The sequence below is a fragment of the Phocoena phocoena genome, chromosome 1 (genome assembly GCF_963924675.1).
Source record: "Phocoena phocoena chromosome 1, mPhoPho1.1, whole genome shotgun sequence".
Lineage (NCBI taxonomy): Eukaryota > Metazoa > Chordata > Mammalia > Artiodactyla > Phocoenidae > Phocoena > Phocoena phocoena.
In genome coordinates this window covers 45,875,521-45,894,990 of record NC_089219.1, presented here as the reverse complement: position 1 = coordinate 45,894,990, position 19,470 = coordinate 45,875,521, and the positions used below count along the sequence as shown (strand labels likewise).

The following is a 19,470-nucleotide window of genomic DNA, read 5'->3' as shown; positions in this document are numbered from 1 at the left end:
AAATGGATTTTGTTATTAAAAGTAGGTTGGGGGGCTTCCCTGGTGGCGCAGTGGTTGAGAGTCCGCCTGCCGATGCAGGGGACACGTGTTCGTGCCCCAGTCGGGAAGATCCCACATGCCACAGAGCGGCTGGACCTGTGAGCCATGGCCGCTGAGCCTGTGCATCCAGAGCGTGTGCTCCGCAACAGGAGAGGCCACCAACGGTGAGACGCTCGCGTACCGCAAAAAAAAAAAAAAGTAGGTTGGTGCAGGACTAGATTTGGTTCCTTTCTTTATTAAGAGAAAAAAATTTTCTTGGAATACTGTTTTTAATAACAGATTATACGGGTTTCTTTGCCTTTAGGTGATGTGTATTTCCTTTTGAAATCTTTTTTTTTTTGTCTGCACTGGGTCTTCGTTGCTGCACGCAGGCTTTCTCTAGTTGCGGCGAGCGGGGCTACTCTTGGTTGCGGTGTGCGGGCTTCTCACTGTGGTGGCTTCTCTTGTTGTGGAGCACGGGCTCTAGGTGCACGGGCTTCATTAGTTGCAACACATGGGCTCAGCGGTTGTGGCAAGTGGGCCCTAGAGCACGCGGGCTTCAGTAGTTGTGGCATGTGGGCTCTAGAGCACGCAGGCTTCAGTAGTTGTGGCACTCAGCCTCAGTAGTTGTGTCTTGCAGGCTCAGTAGTTGTGGCACATGGGCTTAGTTGCTCCACAGTATGTGGGATCTTCCTGGACCAGGGATCGAACCCATGTCCCGTACACTGGCAGGCGGATTCTTAACCACTGCACCACCAGGGAAGTCCCTGTTTTTGAAATCTTTTGTCACTTTGGTTAAGTGAATAAGTATTATTTCACAATGACCTATGATCTTATTTGACCAAGTCAGACCTTTTAAAATCTTTTTGATATTCTTTTTTTTTTTTTTTTTTTCTTTTTGATATTCTTGACACACTTCCCAAATATCTAATTCTAACTGAAGTTCTTTTGACCTCCAGCTAACTCTGGGAAGCTTCAAAGGAACCCTGAGGCATCTCAGAGGAATATTAAACTAATTAGGTTTATTTGGTATGTTAAATTACTTGAAAAATATTGTCAAGTGATTGGAAATAAACCTTAGATTATGCTGTGTGGGTAAATGTTAATATAGATATTCCAAATTTTATATGGAATTCCTAAAAATCTTATTGTCCTGGTATGTTATCAGTCATAATTCTAATTATTATCTTAGAATGTTGTATGTCACAGAAATAACCAAGTTTCTTGTCAATTACATTGTAATCAGATCTTTAACCATGCCATTTTAAGTCTTTTGTCATTTACAGACAATCACTATTTTACTTTGATGCTTTTATAAAATGAAAATCTTCAAGAAGATTCACAAGGACTTTGAAAAATATTAATTTCTGATAACTTTTAGATCATACCACTGAAATGGGTAAGAAATTACAAAAGGGGCTTCCCTAGTGGCGCAGTGGTTTAGAATCTGCCTGCCAACGCAGCGGACACGGGTTCGAGCCCTGGTCTGGGAAGATCCCACATGCTGTGGAGCAACTAAGCCCATGCTCCACAGCTACTGAGCCTGCGCTCTAGGGCCCGTGAGCCACAACTACTGAAGCCCACGCACCTAAAGCCCGTGCTCTACAACAAGAGAAGCCAACACAATGAGAAGCCCTCTCACCACAGCGAAGAGTAGCCCGCGCACCACAGCAAAGAGCAGCCCCCGCTCACCGCAGCTAGAGAAAGCCTGTGCACAGCAAAAATAAATAAAATAAATAAAATAAATACATTTATTTAAAAAAAAAAAGAAATTACAAAACTCTAATGGAAAACCCAATGCCTCCACCTAGATCAACAGGACATATTACATGGGACTGAATGAACTGATAAATATGATTTATAATTTTATGACTTTTTCTGAAATATACCAGCTTTTAATCTTGGCTTTCCAGAAAAGCTTTCCTCTTATGGCAACCATGACCTACAACAAATTGAGAAAGTATACCTTTGTAAACAAAGATGAAACATTAATTTTTTTCTCTCTACCTGATCCCTCCTGCATTTGGCTTCTCCAGCTGGCTCCCCTGTGGACCTGATGGCTTACTGTGACAACATTACAACTAGCTATACTAACCATTATTTTAACTTGCTCTCTTGTTGTTTTCAAATTATTTACACCTTGTGCCTCTCTTTGCTGCACTACAACTTTATTAATTTACTAGCTATATTACTTATATCCTGTCTGTTTTATAAGATTGTTGTCTCTTGCATTACCCAATGTGTAACCAGGCCTCCAACAAAATTAATGATGGTTAAACATCTTGAGGCAGTTGATCATATATACAACTCCACACAGAATAATTGTAATAGTGCAACTCTAGATATGGGAAGAAGCAACAAGGGAAAACATTTCCTAAATAACAGACTAGTAAGACAGGCGATCCAAAGAATTTAAGATTATCAGTAGGACCTGATCCAAAATTAGCACATTGAGTAGCCTACCAACAGGCTCTTTGCCTGATCTAGGAATGAGCCTTCCCAGCTCAGTGGGAAAAAATTGGTCATGAAATGCCTCCCAAACATTGGTCGAATTTATGATCAAGAGGAGGCACTGTGGACAAAGAATGTAACCTGCCATTTCAGTAAACAAAGAATTTTGTGGCCATCAAGCCATCAGCCACTGCAGCCACCCTGATGGTGCATCCTAAGGGATGCTCAGCTCAGCACGGAAAAAAACAGAATACTGGTCCTATAGTTAACGTGCATATCAAAGGAATAATTTCAATAAGCCCATCTCCCCACAGAGAAAAGCACTAAATTCATTAACTTGAAATGTCTGTTTCTTTAACTAGCAGTAGTCTTTTGATGTTCGACCACATGTTGTTGTTTTTTTTCCTGTATCTTTGCTTCTCCCCTACCTGCTCAGAACAGTCCTTCAAAGCTGTCTGAGAGGCTGTATCCCAGGCTTAAGTCCTCAGCAAGTCTGCTGAATAAAACTTAATTCTCAACTTCTAGATGGTGCATTGTTTTTCAGGCAGCAGTTCTTAGAACATATTTTAAATAGCTGGTTGAAAGTTTTTTACCTTTTAAGTCTCATGTCTGGGCTTCCTCAGGGACCGTTTCTGTTGATTTCTCTTCCTGGATGTGGACCACACTTTGATCCTTTGCATGTCTTGTAATTTTTTGTTGAAAACTGGACATTTAAAATAATATAATGTGGCAACTCTGGAAAGCATATGCTCTCTCTCCCCTCCCCAGTGTTTGTTGTTGCTGTCGCTATTGTTTGTTTAGTGACTTTTCTGAACTAATTCTGTAAAGCCTGTATTCTCTGTTATATGTGACTACCGAAGTCTCCAGTTAGCTTAATGGTGAGATAATGACTGGACAGATTTCCCTAAACGCCTGGAGCCAAAAAGTCTCCCAGTCTTTGCCAAGGGGCTCTGCAGGCATGTTTGGACAAGGCTTCAACAATCACCCCAGTAGTTAACAATTCAGCCTTAGCCTTCATTTCCTGCTGGCACAAAGGTTCCAAATCAGCCAGAGGTTAGAGCTTAGGACATTCTTAGATCTCTCCTGAGCACATGCATAGCAAGAGCACATATGTGACCTTCTAGATTTCCAGGAATATGTTGGAGCTTTTCAAAGCCCCTACAGAATCTCATTCCCCAGCTTCCCCTTTTAAGTTTTCTGGTAAGCCTATTATTTGCCTCAGGGGTTTTCCACTGCCTCAGGCAGGTGCAATCTTAAATAACTGCCTTAAATTGTTTTTAACAAATGCCTCCTACATCAACACTGTGAAAAAGCTTTTCCTACTGGGATAGCTTCAAGATGTGTCAAATAAAAACCACTTGTAAGTGGGATCTTCTAGATGGTCAAATAATGACAATCCTCTGGGAATGGGGCTTTGAAGGAGCTCTAATCCTGTTCTGCTTCTGGTGGCCGCCAGGCTGCTCATTTTCACCATGATTGTGGGCTGTTTGCTTTCAAGGCTACTATGCAACTAGCGAGGGAGGAGATGGGGATAGGGCAAGTTAAAAATGCCACAAAGCTTGCTGTTCTTACGGAGGTTCAGCCATTTTTCTTGAACCAACACTACCCAGATTGCTGCAAGCCTTCCATTCATTTCAGAGTTATGAAAAAGTTGATTGAGCATTTTTGTCCATTTTCCATGGACTTTATGGAGAAAAATTTTCCGGGTCTTTAGCTGGCTATTTTTGCTGACATCACTTCTCTTTACTGATTTCTTTATCTACTTAAGTCTATCAGTTACTCTGAAAGAGGGATGTTGACATTTCTACCTATTTATACATTTGTCTCTTCCTTCTGTGAGTTGTCAATTTTTGCTTCATACATTTTGAAGTTCTATTATTAGGTACATACACATTTAGAATTGTTAAATATGCTTGATAAGCTGACCCTTTCATCATTAAAAAAAAAATGCCTTGCTTTATCTCTGGTAACAGTCATTGCCTTGAAGTCTATTTTGTCTGATCTTAACATAACCATATGGGTCTATTGCTCACATATACCAAGCACATGGGAATCCAAAATCAATTTATACTCAGATAAAAGGGTATACTCCTGATACTCTGCAAGCAATGTCACCTATACCTAATGTCAGGCTTTTGGGCCCTGAAATCTCCCTTTAATTATGCTGCAGGACCTAAAAGCTTTCATTTAGGTCGAACAAGGGTTTTTCTGCAGATAAGCTCGGCGATGGCCTTCCACAGTAGCCCTCTAGATCTTCTCTCCTGTGTATACCACTTCTAGAAATTCTGGCCCTCCCCTAGTTGCCTAGGCTCAGAATTCTGTTATTGAGCCACGTGGGTCCACACATATCTACTTTTGTAGATACGACCAAAATGACCTCTGACTAAAAACTTATCCCTGTTCAGGGCCAGCTCTAGGCTCCCTTGGCACTGAAAATTCCCATTCCATAGTATAAGCAGTGAACCTATACCAGGAATCAAGAGAACTCAAGTCTGGATTTGTACTGAACAGACTTGTGAGGCAATAATGCACAGGACTAAGAATGTGGACTCTGGAGCCAAACAGCCTGACTTTGAAGCCCAGCTTCACCAGTTGTGTGACTTGGGCAACTTTCTCTGCTTTAGCTACCTCACTAGTGGAAGGTAAATTACAATAGTGCCTCTCTTATAGGACTGTGTGTGGTTCAGATGGATTCATATAAGTAAAAATTTTTAAATAGCACTTGGAACATACATACAGTAAGTGCTATCTAAATGTTGGATTTTTTTTTTTGGTAGTGTTGGCAGTCTGTTATTACAGACTACAGAGTTAATTTTATCATCACTGTTGCTGTTATGTGCCAGAAATGTAGCATTTCATGAGCAAGTTATAGGTGTCTTAATGCTGGGAGTTACACAGTATTATAGAAGCTTAAGATTTTGCTTAAATGTTTAACTGTCCTTTCCCCTCCTCTCTTTCAATAGCTATCAGTGTGCAGACTAGACTATGGCACTAATCTATTTATTCAAATCGTAATAGTTATAAATTTATCAAGTACTATGTATTCTTCCTTGCCTCTATCATATTATAATATTTATGCACTTGCTTGTTTATTTATCTGTATCCTCCAGAGTGCCAAGGGTAGGGACTCATTTTGGGTTTTGTTTGTTGTTGTTGTTTGGCTGGCTGTTGTTGTTTTGGCTGATCCCACACATGGCCTGTGGGATCTTAGCTCCTGACCAGGGATTGAACCGTGGCCCTCGGCGCCGAGTCCTAACCGCTGGATCGCCAGGGAATTCCCTGGGTTTTGTTTTAAAGAAGAAAAAGTTTACAATGACCCAAGATACAATCTGGGAAATGCTAATTAATTAATTAATGCTAATTAGCAAATGCCAATTGGCTGATTTTGCCACCAACCTTCAACTTGTCTGCTTTAGCCCTCATTTCCAGAAGCTTCTTCTCTGTGGCATCTATCTGCAGCCCCTCATCGCACCAGTTCACAGCCTCGACATAGTTTTTCAGTTCCAGATGGCATAAGGCACCTGTAGAACCCAGCACCCTTAGTATCTGTGGACAACAGGCATGGGAAGAGCCATCCTTGAAAGGGACCCCCAACCTTAACCAGCTACCAGCCAGTACCCTGAAGGGAAAATGGATGATAAAGACCCTTGTAGTACATTCCCCAGACAAGGAAGACTATTTCTTGTATCTTAGATCAGAAAGATTTCTAGGGCCCATTCAGCTCAAAACTCCTGTAAGCCTTGCTGGTATCAAGGACTCTTAAAGTAGGGAAGGCTACAGCTTAGTGGCAAAGAACACAGTCTTTGGAATCAGACAGATCTGGACTGGAAATCTGGCTGTCATTTACCAACTAAACATTAGACAAAGGACTGAGCATCCCTGAGCTTCAGGTTCCTCATCTATAAATGAGAAAAATAAAGTTCATCTGAGATGATTTTCTTTAAATGGAGAGAGAAGCAGAATTTGTCTCAGTCATTCACAAAAGCAATGGCAAGACCAAAGACATTAGGTCTCTCCTAAAATTGTTCTTGATGGCTACCAGTTTAAGCTGCCTCTCCTTTAATCATGTTTTGTCTCCAGTTAGCCTCTTTGGGCTTTCCACAGAATTTAAAAATATTGGAACTGTAAGGGCTTAAATGTCAATAGAATCCAACCTGATCTTCCAGAGATGGGCATACTGATACTCAGAGTGGGTGTCTCGCCATGGTCACATGGTAAGGTAAAAGTGACAATTCAATCAAAGTACAGACTTCCAGCCTGTGGCAAATTCCACAGGACTATACTCAATTTACTTGCCCATCTTTGTTTAGTACCTCCTTTCCCTACAGCTGAAAGACCTAGATCTACTTAAACCCCCTAACCATGATTAATTAAGCAATAACTTTGATAAAGCATTTTAAGTTGGTCATGAGGATACAGAGATTAATATGTAATGAATAAATTAAAGTTTACAAATCACCTTTGAGCTTCTCAAAGAAAAGGTGAAGTATAAAAGTAATAAAAGCACTATTATTACACACAAAGGTCAGACTACAAGAGAAAAAATAATCTGGGAACATCTCAGCATTAGAGTTAGCAGCCAAAGTCCCATAACTTATCTTTTAATTAACATTAACATGGCATTTGAAGATCTTGCCTTTCAATCAGCTAGTTTGGAAAAAAAATTAGAATGTGGCTTTTAAAACTGCTTTATTTTAATTCATTTTATCTTTATTAATTTAAAATGAGAAGTTTCAATTTCTCTACAAATTCTTAAAACACAGAGGGTTGGATTATTCTCTGGGGAATTCTTTTAAAAATGGCATGTTGCTGTTGACAAGGACTTAATATCAAGATGGCAAAAATAAGATGACTTCATTAGTATCTTAGCACCTTCATATCAAAGCTTAAAATACTTCTGGTGCAGTGCATGCCAGCTTTTCCGCGATGACAATCATACTACAGCTCTACAAGACTTACCTCTTACTATGGCTTTCAGGTGGCAGGGTTTTAGCTTTCTGGCAGCTGTCACATCATTGAGAGCAGAACGAAAATTGCCTAACAAAACACCATTCAGTAAAAGAGAAAACACGTTTTGAGATCAGATTACTTCCAAAATTTTGTGTGTAGAAACAAAAACACTCTTGGACAATCTTGGAGAGATAAAAATCAGAGCAACTGTTTATATTGGGTTGGCCAAAAGGTTCGTTCGGGTTTTTCATAACATCTTACAGAAAAAGCCGAACGAACTTTTTGGCCAACCCAATAGAAAAAAATATAGTTGTGCTCATCAAGCACCTTAGAAATGTTTACAGCATCAGGCAACCCACCGAACAACTATAAATGGCTAGTAAGCATATGGAGAGATACTCAACATCACTAATGATCAGAGAAATTAAAATTAACATGAAATTGGTAAAAACTAAAAACAGATAATATCCAGTATTGGTGAAGATATGGAAAAAGGACACTCTAAGAGTAAATTAGAAAGCAAATTGGCATGCACTTTGTACACACACTTTGACCCAACAATACTCTTCTAAGAACTGATCCTTAAAAATGCTTGCAAAACAATAAAGATGTTAAAAAAAAAAAAATGCTCGCAAAAAAACAAAACAAAAAAAATGCTTGCAAAAATGTAAAAGGATAAATCTAAAAGCATGTTAACTGCTGCATTACTTTTAATTATGAAAAGCTGGAGATAACCTAAATACCCTCCATTTAGTAATGATGAAATAAATTATGGTAAATCCATACTACTAAATACTATACAGCTATTTAAAAGAGTGAGACAGTTCTGCATGTAGAAGCATGATAGGATGTCTGTGCTATATTATTTTAAGTGGTGGGTCAATGTGTATAGAAGCCCATCTTTATAAAACACACCAATCTAAATATACAGACACAGGTACACACACATACATATTTGTAAGTGCATTTAAAAAAGGTGTGCAATCATACACACTGGTTATCCAAACTAGGAGGCATGAGATAGACTTTCACTTTCTAGTTTATACTGTAAGTATTACTTAACACCTTGGTATTTACCTATTAATTTCACTGGGGGTCTAGCCTGGGGGTCTGCAAAATTTTTCTCTAAAGGGCCATATAGTAAATATTTCAGACTTTCCAGGCTACATATGGTCTGTTATACATTCTTCTTTGTTTTACAATCCTTTAAAAATGTAAAAAACACGTTTAGCTCACAAGAGGTCAGGGATCCAGATGTGGCCTGTGAGTCATAGCTTTTTGCCAAATCCTAAAGAAAAACCAGAATTACTGGAAAAACTTTATCGCTAACTTTGTTCATTTTTGCATTACTTAAAAAAACCTAGGGCTTCCCTGGTGGCGCAGTGGTTGAGAATCTGCCTGCCGATGCAGGGGACAAGGGTTCGTGCCCCGGTCCGGGAAGATCTCACATGCCGCGGAGCGGCTGGGCCCGTGAACCATGGCCGCTGAGCCTGCGCATCCGGAGCCTGTGCTCCGCAACAGGAGAGGCCACAACAGTGAGAGGCCCGCGTACCGCAAAAAACAAAACAAAACAAAACAAACCTAAAAGCAGCTATATACTCAACAACAGCAGAATAGTAAAGCAAATAGTGTAAACCCTGGTATGTCCATATGATGCAACTTTATGTAGCTATTAAAATAGTATTCACAAATAATTTAATGACAGGTGAAATTGTTTATGTTATAAAATTAAGTGAAAAGAACTGAATACAAAATTGGAAGAACAGCATGATCCTAACTATGGAAAAAATACATATAAGAGAAATCCAAAAACTTCTGGTAAAAGGCAGTAGACTGAACACATGCAGTTCAACCCCTACCACTTCCCCTCTGCCACAAAAAAGCCATAAATCCACAGAGACAACAAGAATGAGAACAACAGAGAACACATTTTAAAGCTGGAGAACAAAGAGACACAGGCTAAATGCCTAATTCGGCTTGAGAAAACTGACTTCTAAGCCAGCAGGGGGAAAACTCAAAGCTACCAAGCTATACTGTAGAACCTACAAAGTACTCAGGACTGAAGAATCAACAGCACCAGGTACCTCCGGAAGCGTGGGTAAAGGGGTCTTCCATTTAGTGTATTCTGAATCAAACTCAATTCCACATCCTAACGCTAGCACTGTGTACCCTTCAACAATTCATTTTACTACATTTATTACTACAGTTTCTTACTCTGCTAACTAGGGATAAAGCTGTTAACCTCATTTATCTTACATAGCTGCTATGAGGTCAAGAGGGATTAAAAAAAAATGTGAAAGTGCTCTGTAAGCCATACCAGTGACATCGTTTAAGGAATGTCTCTGAATATTACACATTTGCTCCTCTGGTTATCACATTACATGCGGTTTTTTTCTTTCAAGGTGTTTTTGGTCTTATTAGCCCTATACATGACATTCTTTAGTTCCCCAAGGAAAGGAACTATGTAGCTCTTATTCACAGTGCAGTGCCTACACACAGTAAATGCTTTCTATTTACTGACTGAATAGGTAAATGAATTAAGCTCCTTTAGGGAAAGGTCAGGTCTTAACTCACTTCTATGATGCCAGTGCCTAGCACGGAACAAGAACTCAGTTTGCTCAATGAAGAAAATGTATTCCTCCAGAAGTTAGAAGAGTGGGTTTCTAGTCAAGGTTCTGGCACTAACCAAAGGGGTCGCTCTCTGGGCCTATGTAAAATGACGGGGCTGGTTGGCTCAAATAATCTCTAAAGTTCTAAAGGAGAAGACAGCTGGAGTGGCCTATGATTAGAAAGAAACTCTGCTCCAATGGTGACGAGTCCCAACAGACTTATCCCAGCTAGACTGCAAGGCTTATTGTCTACCAGCCCCTCAGAAAAGGCTGAGGTCGTTCCCAGGTCCTCTCTAAAACTCTGTGATAAGTAACATGGGTCTAATACGACCAAGACTATAGTCACCAACAATAATGCCACCCAAACAATTAATCAGTGTTTCCCAAAGTCATGTCTGCAGAACAGTCCTGCATGTTAATAAATGTTACTTGAAAAGGAGGCTTATAAAACCTGAGAATCACAGGGTAAGGTTCTTTGCTGTAGGTTTTCTCAGCATTAACATACTAATGTGCACTGCGGATCTCCCGTGAAGCAGGAGCACTGTCCAAATTTACTTGTTCAAAGAATGTTTTACTTCAAAGGTCCCAAAGAATACTCTGAGAAATTCTCCCTTGTATTAATACAGTTTCTCTCACACAAAGAACTCTATTGCCTTAACCCTTCTAGCATCCTTGAGAAGAGGCCAGAAAAAAACTTTCTTTTGTGAGAGAGAGAGTAGAAGCATTTGGGCTCAAAAATTCCAGATCATACCAACTCATGTATTAAGGTATTTGATGTTACTCATTTGGTTCAGACAGTAAGAATTATACAACGTACCTGGTTTCCCTTTTCACCAAGTCTATCTAGAAAAGCAGAGCTCAGTTAGAGTAAGCTATCCTAGGCTTCTGGGATGAGCAGCTCCTCTTCCGCCGACATTCTCAAACCCTCCACTAGCCATCACACAGTTGTCTTTATCATAAGTTAATTTTTTAGAAAGTACTAAATAATGGAATAAATTACCCAGATAGTACTGTGCTGCTGCCCGGTTGGAGTAAAGAACAGCATTCAAATCAGGGTCTGCACATTTCTTCTTTAATCCTTCAGTGTACGAAATCACAGCTTTCTTATAGTCTTTTTCTTTAAAGTAATCATTGCCCTCGTCTTTAAAGGTCCTGGCCTGTTCTGCAAAAAAGAGAAAAAATGATCACCATTTCCTATTTTTTAAAGGGCTCATTAAAAATAATTCTAAATCATGCAATAATGTAACATATGACAAACAAAAACAAGAAACCAATAGGGAAAGAAAACTCAAAAACAAATGCTATAAAACTGGGTATCACCACGGAGAAATAAAGTCACACATACTTAACTACAATCAATTCCAAATATTTTACAAGGTAGATTATTAAGTGTTTACCAAAAAAAAAAAAAAAAAAAGCATAAAGGAAAAAAGTATACTTATCCTGGGCTTCCCTGGTGGCGCAGTGGTTGAGAGTCCGCCTGCTGATGCAGGGGACACGGATTCGTGCCCCTGTCCGGGAAGATCCCACATGCCGCAGAGCGGCTGGGCCCGTGAGCCATGGCCACTGAGCCTGCGCGTCCGGAGCCTGTGCTCCGCAACGGGAGAGGCCACAACAGTGAGAGGCCCGCGTACCGCAAAAAAAAAAAAAAAAAAAAATATATATATATATATATATATATATATATATATATATATACTTATCCTAGCTCTTGAAAAGAGGACTCTTTTTTTCAAATATTATTTTGCTTTCTTCTTATTTATTTATTTATTTATTTATTTATTTTTGGCTGAGTTGGGTGTTCGTTGCTGCACGCAGGCTTTCTCTAGTTGCAGTTAGCGGAGGCTACTCTTCATTACGGTGCGCGGGCTTCTCATTGCGGTGGCTTCTCTTGTTGAGGAGCACGGGCTCTAGGAGCGCAGGCTTCAGTACTTGTGGCACATGGGCTCAGTAGTTGTGGCTCACGGGCTCTAGAGCGCAGGCTCAGTAGTTGTGGCACATGGGCTTAGCTGTTCCGTGGCATGTGGGATCTTCCCCGATCAGGGCTCAAACCCATGTCCCCTGCATTGGCAGGCAGATTCTTAACCGCTATACCACCAGGGAAGTCTGAGAGGACTTTTTTTTAAGTACAGAAGAAACGGGGGGAAATTACACTTCTGTTTTTGCGCCTGTTGTTTGAGTACCTGGAATGCAAATTACCCTCCTCAACTTGGCAAAAGCCTACAAAATTGTTATAATTCAGTTCAAATTTCCCACCCAGTGAAAGCCCACTCCTACCTCCCCCACCTTTAGTATTCCAACAGCACCTATAGTTACACGTTGGCACTTATCACACAGGTTTGTCCTGATTCTTTAGGGCAGTTTGGCTATCCACTGGAATGTAACTTTTGAGGGCAGTCTCATTCATTCCTGTATCCCCAATGCCTAGCATTTAGTAGGTATCCAAAGAAGTATATTTGGAATAAATAGTGACAAGTTAGCTTGGGCTAACTACTTCTTGTTATCCATCAGAAGCTTTCTGACTCACACTTTATCTCAATTCAATGGAGAAGCAAAACAAATGTTAGAGTCATTGAAGATACCTTCTGGAGATCGCTCTTCATCAAAAATAATTGACTGGAGGCAAGCCAAGTCAGGATTCTCCTGGGGATCAATTTCTGATGGCGCTTTCTTCATAAATAAGGGGATCTTTTCAAATTCCTGGAGATTGTTAAGAGAAGAATGAACTACATAAATAGGATTTTCCACTGAGTACATCCAATTCCATGTCTCTACATCAAAGTTTTCTTACTCATCATAATTTGCAAATCTTCATGATTGCCTTTCTCTCTCCCTATCCAGGCCCCAGTTTCCCATCTGTAAAACAGAGTGTAGAATAATCCCTAAAGATCTTTCTCACATTCTTATAAGAGTGGTAGTAATCACCATCAATTGAGCGCTCGTATGTTCCTGGCACTTTACCCACCCTCTCACTTCAGCTTTGCCACAATCCCACGAGATTGGTGTTACAGTTCGAGGAATCTTACAAATGAGGGGACGGGCTCAGATAGATGAAATAACTGACCCAGTATTACAGCCAGTATGTGGTGGAGTCACAGGTTTCTGACTCCAAAACCTGTACACCTAAACGTACTGGCAGCTTAAGAGGACCCTCAAAACTTCGGGGCCGATTTTTAACACTCAAGTAGAAACCACGTTTCCGCTGGCAGCGGCAGGGCTCGGAGGTGAGGGAGGCGCCTCGGCGCCCTGGAGGCCCCAGGAGTTCGGACGACGCGCGCGCGCACACACACACACACACACACACACACACTTGCGGAGACCCCGGGCCCGCTCACCTCCTCCCACTGGTCCTCGTGGAACCCGCCGCGATAAGGCTGGCTCTGGAACTTTTCCAGGAACGAGTCCATGGCGTCGTCAGAGCCCGCGTCCTGCTCCTGCCGCTCCATGTCAGCTCCCTAGCTCTCCTGCCACGGTCCAGATGCTGAGAATCACTCGACAACTTCCGGCGGCGTGGGTGCCCTTCCTTCAATCTTCCGGGCTGCGCCGGCCCTTGTGCCTCTGGTTCCGCCTTTCTGGGGGCGTGGCCGACCCGACTCCACCCCTACCCCGGGAAGCACCGGCCCCGCCGCCCCCTCCCGAGTACTTTTGGGGTCGTGGGTTCAGTCAACCCATAGTTCCTAAGCTCCTTCCGTGTTCCAGGCCTGTTCTAATCGCTGGGTATACAGCGCTAGGCAAAGCAGGTAAAATCCCTGCCCTCTAGGAGTTGATTAGGTAGAGGAGAGAGACAGACAAACAAATAAGATGTGAGAGCTTGTCAGGTGGTGGAAGAAAAGTTTTAAACAGGGTGGGCAGGCATTCAAGCAAAGGAAGAGGCTGGGGGTTGTCTGCGCAAGAGGATTACCCATGGAGGGAACAGGGAGGGCCGGGCTCGGGCGGTGCAGCAAGGAGTGTGAGTAGAAGGTAGGTGGGAGGGATAATGGGCTGTGAGTCTGAGCGTTTGGGTTTTCCTCAGCGTGCAGTGGGACCTTCTGGAGAGTTCTGAGGAAAGGAGTGATGTACTCACACTCTGTTTCTGAGGTTAACCATCTCTACCCTCAGTCCCCACAGCTCAGATGGGAACAAGGCCTCCGGGCCAGGTAAGCCTTCCTGCAACCCCGGGGTTACCCAGCAACTGGCTGCTGGGCCCTGCATCGGGTGCTACAGTCTTGGCAGCTCACAGCCTAGTCTAGAAGGAAAGACAGGCAGGTGGCAGACCAATCTAAACCCCAGCTGGTCACAAGCCTGTGCAGTGGAGGCGCAGAGGAGTGGGTGTTCCCTCAGGGGTTCAGGGAGGTTTCACAGAGGAGGTGACACAGACCTGGGAGCAGAGATGAGGACTATCTCTGCAGATGGATGGGGGCTGAAGGGAAGTTGGGCATTTTAGGCAGTGGGAGCCCATGTGCAGAGACACGCGTGTGGGCAACAGCCTGCATGCTGGCTACCGCAAGAGTTAAGAGGAAGGCCAGCAAGGTGGGTGGGGGCCAGAGGGCCTGACTGCCCTGTAGCCCTTTATCCTGCAGAGGACAGTGAGCCACTGACAGACCTATGGGCAAATTTGTCTTAGGAAGGCCTGGGTTGCCAGGTGAAGGATTGATGGGGGAGTCTGGATTAAGAGATTGACAAGGAGAATGCTGGTGAGAGGCCAAGGGAGAAAAGAGATCTGAAGCCCAGAAGCAGAGCTGGCAGGCTTGCTCATTATTTGACACGAGGATGAGACAGACAGCAGGGCTAAGGATGACACGTGGAGCTTTCCAGGGCCAGGACTGTGTGTCTTTTCCTTTCTATCTCACCCACACCCAGCAGAACACCTGGTCCAAATGCTCCCTTTCCTCTAAATCCAAACCTCCTTTTCCACACTTCCTCCTCTAGCCCGCTCCCTAAGGATTCCCTTTTATTCTCTTTATTTATTTTCCCTTCCTGAATACAGAGCCTACAAAGTCTTTTTCTTCCTTTTTTAAATGTGATTCCTATAAAATCCTGTAAGATTTTAGGTGATGGTAGGGAAGGTTCAGAGAAGGGATGTGCTCTTTGACCCTTCCAACTCGAGACTACTTGGGGGCCTTGGCCAATAATTGAGCCTATCAGACTCCTTTGTGCTTCAAGACCACCCAGACCCAGAATAGGTGGCTGTTATTTGTCAAGGCCACCAAGACCAGGATGCGGGCCAATGAAAACGGCAGTGTCTCTAGGTGGAAAGGGCTCAAGCATGGGAGTTGGGAGGCCTTTGGGATCCACACTTCTGTTGCTTCCTGGCATGACGTTGGACAACACCCACCGTCTTTGAGCCCTGTCCTCATTTGGAGAATGTGGGCAATGAAGCCAACCTGCCTTCCCCTTAAGTCCATATGGCTACTGTGAGATTCAAATGAGGCAATGCTCGTGAACATTCTTGGCAATGGACAAGGTTATGCAAAATGACTACCCCATTTCCTACTCTCTCAGGCCCAGAATCCTGATGGCCTTGGCCTACATTTATTGGAAGATGACTGTGTGGTCAACTTCGTGGGTTCCTCATCCCCAGCAGGAGCTTAAATGTAGGTGCCCCTCAGGCTTACGTCTCTTCCTGCTCTGCACACTCACCCAGGGAATCTCAGCTCACACCTGTGCACAGATGAATCCCAAATCTGTTTCCATCTCAGATCCCTCCCGCATGCAGCCAGCACCTGGGGGCGGTCTCCACTAGCATGGCAGACAAGCCCCTCAAGTTCACCATGTCCAGACTGAACTCACCCCTCCCCCAACCTGCTCCTGGTCCTGAGGGACGCTCAGTGGGGGACACCATTGGCCTAGTCATCCACCCAGAAACCTGGGCACCATCCTGACGTCTTGCTCTCCCTCCTGTCATCCACCAGATTCTGAAAATTGTCCTTCCTCAATCTCCCCACAGGTCCAGTCACCCTCTCGATCCTGCACTGCAGCTCAGGCCCCTGCCAGGCCCCGAAAGCCTCTAGCCGGGTCTCCCTGTCTGTGCTCTTGTCCACTCCCCCGACCCAGCACTTTCCCTCCATTCCTGCATGAGCTTTCTTCCTCTCTGTTTTCTGATTTATTCCCTTTTATGCTCCAGAACCCTCCTCCTTTCCCACTCCTATCACTCTAATGTGTTTTAATGGACATTTTCAGTTTGTAAGTGTCCTTGCAAGATGCAACTTCTTTTGTGCATATGTTTTATATAGTTTTTTTTCCCTCGGCACTAGGTTTTAGGTCCCATCCATGGTGCTACATGTACCCCTACTGCCCCTAACTGCTGCGTGGGACTCCAGAGTGCCCATTCACTTCCCGAAGATGGGTCCTCAGGCTGCCTCCTCTGCCTTGAACCACAGATAACACTAAGACTTCCTCATACGTCTCCCCTTATGGACCTATGGGAATATTTCCCTGACACGTGTGCCCACGAGTGGAATTGCTGAGTTACGGGCATGCATAAACCTAATATGACTGAAGAGTGACAGATTCCTGTCCAGAATGGTTACCATCTGCCCTCCTATCAGCAGTGCCTGTATGCACACGAGGAGGGAGCTTTCCAAAGCAGACACCTGCCCACATCTCCTCACTGCTTGCCTCTCCCCTTCCCACCATGCCTTCCCAGACTCTGAAGTCTTCCTCCTTAACACAGCCTCCAAGGCCATACTGACCCAGCTCTTGTCCTCCTCTTCCTTCCCGCTCTGGGCTCCAGGGCACCTGTGTATCTGTAGTTGGTTGGTTCTTGGTCCCATGTGCCCTGCTCTTCTCCATACACGCCTGTCGTATGGTCATCTTTCCGACCCCCCTGGAGGGGACGTCTCTTCTCTGGGAAGCCTTCCCTGACACTCTGACCCCCAGCTGGCTGATGTACGTCCTCTGGACTTCACAGCCCCTATGCTGCCGCTCAGCACAGCATTGACCTGCTGGGCTGTTCGTGTCTTTATATGTCTCTGATACTTCCACTAGGCCAAAGTTTCTCAACCTGAGCACTTCTGACAATTTGAGATGGACGAGTCTTTGCTGTAGGGCTGCCCTGTTCACTGTAGGATGTTTCGCAGCATCCCTGGCCTCTACCCGCTAATGACAATAATGTTCCCACCCCAAGTTGTAACAACCAAAAATGTCGTCAGACCTGGCCAAAATCACCCCCAGTTGAGAACCACTGCATCAGACTATGAACTGCCCAGGGCCTGGGGCTGGGACTCATTCACATCTGTATCTCTGGCACCCAGAGCAGGCCTGGCCCAGGTTAGGTGCTCAGTAAATATTGCCCGAATTGCAATATTTACTGAGTGGTGGCTAATTGCTGGGCAAAGACTTTGCTGGGCAAAGACTGAGGGTGAGACTCAGAGATCAGGATTCTGGGATATGCATGATATCATGGGGTGGAGGGGGTTCTCTTTCCTCCTCCAAAGGCTACCCAAATCATCATCTCCTTTTGTTCTTATTCTCTCCCTGCGAGGGAGGGGAACCTGAGACATCTAGCAGACTTACTGTGTGGCCTTGAGCAAGCCATACCACCTCTCTGAGCCTCAGCCTCCCCACTTATAATATGTGGACAGGACAGACTATGTCCATCTGTAAATGTTGACTGACTCAATGATTAAGGCCATGCTCATCTCATAGGAAACATTCGTGAGGGAGAGGCAAAACACGTGGCATTTATAGTGAGCATGGCTGGGGCCAATGGCCACCTCCGAGGAGGGCTGGGGGCTCAGGGACATCACTGCTTCAAGGACATCTTCAAGGAACCAGCGCCTGCATGATCCAGGAGCGCCGCTGGTGGGAAGTGGGCAGGTTCTCACAGCTAGGGCCCCAGCGGTGCATGGTAGCCAGGTCACACGCCCGAGAGTCCCCATGTAGCAGTGGCCAAGAGTCCCGCCAGCAGCTGGCCAGGATGCTGTCCTGGGCCTGAGCCGCGTAGATGCACACTGATGCTTCTGGGTCGTGTCTCAAGTTTTCCAGAGCTGAGTTATGGGGAGGAGAGAAGTCGCTTGTTAAGACCAGGTCCATCCATGAGACTCACACCTCAGCCTTCTCCCTTCATGCCTTGGCTTTAGCACTCTGCTCAGCATACCCTCATCTCCCAGCTCTGCAAATTGTTCATGCCTTTTGAAGCCTGAATCAAAACGTGCGTTCTCGGGAAGCCTTCTTGGACGACCCCAGCCTACCTTCATGCTCCCATCAGCTTCCCCAGTTACAAAATTTACGTGCTCCCTTAGAGTCTGAAACTACTTGCTCTACACTAAATGGTTTTTGGTCTTATTTTCTGAGCCTCGTTTCCTGGACCATAGGCTCCCCTAGGGTGGGGTTGTGTGTCTGTGTCTTGGTGACTCCACAGTACTTAACATGTACTTGCCTGGGTCAATACCAGCACAGTTGGACTGAGCTAAAACCCTGGCCTTGGACACAACCCTTCCCTTTCCCTTACCCACTGTGAGCCTACTCGTTCCCTCACTGGCCCCTGAAATCTCAGCAACGCAGGGCAGGACTTACCAGCTTTAACTTCATTCAGATGATCTTCCGTCATGATGCTTTCCATGCAGGGGACCAGGGACCCTTGAGCATAATCTGAGAGGTGAGTGCCTCCACCTCCTGACTCCGACCCCCACCTTTTGGACCAGACCCCCTCAGAAAAGCTCTCCCCTACCCTCTTCCAGCCCCACAAGTAAGGACACAAAAAGAGAACTTTGTCTTGACCTGGGACAGATTCCCTACGACACAGGTTCCTAGGAGAGGTGGCAGGTCCAGCAGGCAGGGGTGGCACCAGGACAGGAGCAGGAGCTGGGCGGCAGCTGAACTCTGAGAGGTGGCCCTAGGTGGTCTCTTCCCCAGGCTGGTCCTTAGTGTCCTTAGACTCAGGGAGGTGCTGCCTCAGCACCCCGTCCTCCAGGGAGTTTGAGCCACAGTAAGGAAGAGAGTACCAAGTGCCTCGCATACCTTCCGGGCAGGTGGTTGGTGGGGCCCCGGGAGGGGCTGAGACTCAGCTCCTCGGCCACACTGCTCAGCCCTACCCTGCTCCCAGCCTGCATGCCCAGCTCCTAAAGTACCTGTGGATCCGTGAATGAGCCGGACCTCTCAAGAGGCCCTTCCCACATTTCTGTGCCTGGCTAATTCCTATTTGTCCTTGAATATTCAGTTTAACACAGTCGCTCCTCCAGGAAATTTTTCCTGACCCTGCCCCCAAGCTAGTTAAACGCCTCTCTGGGTTCCTAGACTCTCTGAGTTTCTCTCTACTTGTATAACTGTGTTGTATTTTACTTGTGATTCGTGAACATCTCCCACCACACAGGGGTTTCTTCAGCTTAGATCCACTGGGGACGGGGGAGTAGAAAGGATGGTCTCTGAGTGTATGCTTATATGCATTTTTCCTTGGGAAAGTGCTCATAACTTTCTTCAGGGTCTCACAAAAGATCCATGAACCCGCAAGAGGTTAGGAATC

The 19,470-nt window shown here is 44.6% G+C and overlaps 2 protein-coding genes across 4 annotated transcripts in view; both read right to left on the bottom strand.

The window, feature by feature from the left end:
* The window catches only part of TTC4 (tetratricopeptide repeat domain 4), a 38,316-nt gene extending 24,842 nt beyond the window's left edge, over positions 1-13,474 (bottom strand). For both annotated transcript variants that reach the window (XM_065886129.1, XM_065886137.1), the window contains exons 1-5: positions 13,364-13,474; positions 12,611-12,728; positions 11,029-11,190; positions 7,429-7,506; positions 5,866-5,990 (exon numbers count right to left, since the gene is read on the bottom strand). In XM_065886129.1, the coding sequence (XP_065742201.1) occupies positions 5,866-5,990; positions 7,429-7,506; positions 11,029-11,190; positions 12,611-12,728; positions 13,364-13,474 (594 nt within the window). The remainder of the gene's footprint in view (positions 1-5,865; positions 5,991-7,428; positions 7,507-11,028; positions 11,191-12,610; positions 12,729-13,363) is intronic.
* Positions 13,475-17,771: 4,297 nt separating this feature from the next.
* The window catches only part of MROH7 (maestro heat like repeat family member 7), a 43,646-nt gene continuing 41,947 nt past the window's right edge, over positions 17,772-19,470 (bottom strand). For both annotated transcript variants that reach the window (XM_065879047.1, XM_065879056.1), the window contains 2 exons: positions 18,525-18,587; positions 17,772-17,995 (listed from right to left, as the gene is read on the bottom strand). In XM_065879047.1, the coding sequence (XP_065735119.1) occupies positions 17,772-17,995; positions 18,525-18,587 (287 nt within the window). The remainder of the gene's footprint in view (positions 17,996-18,524; positions 18,588-19,470) is intronic.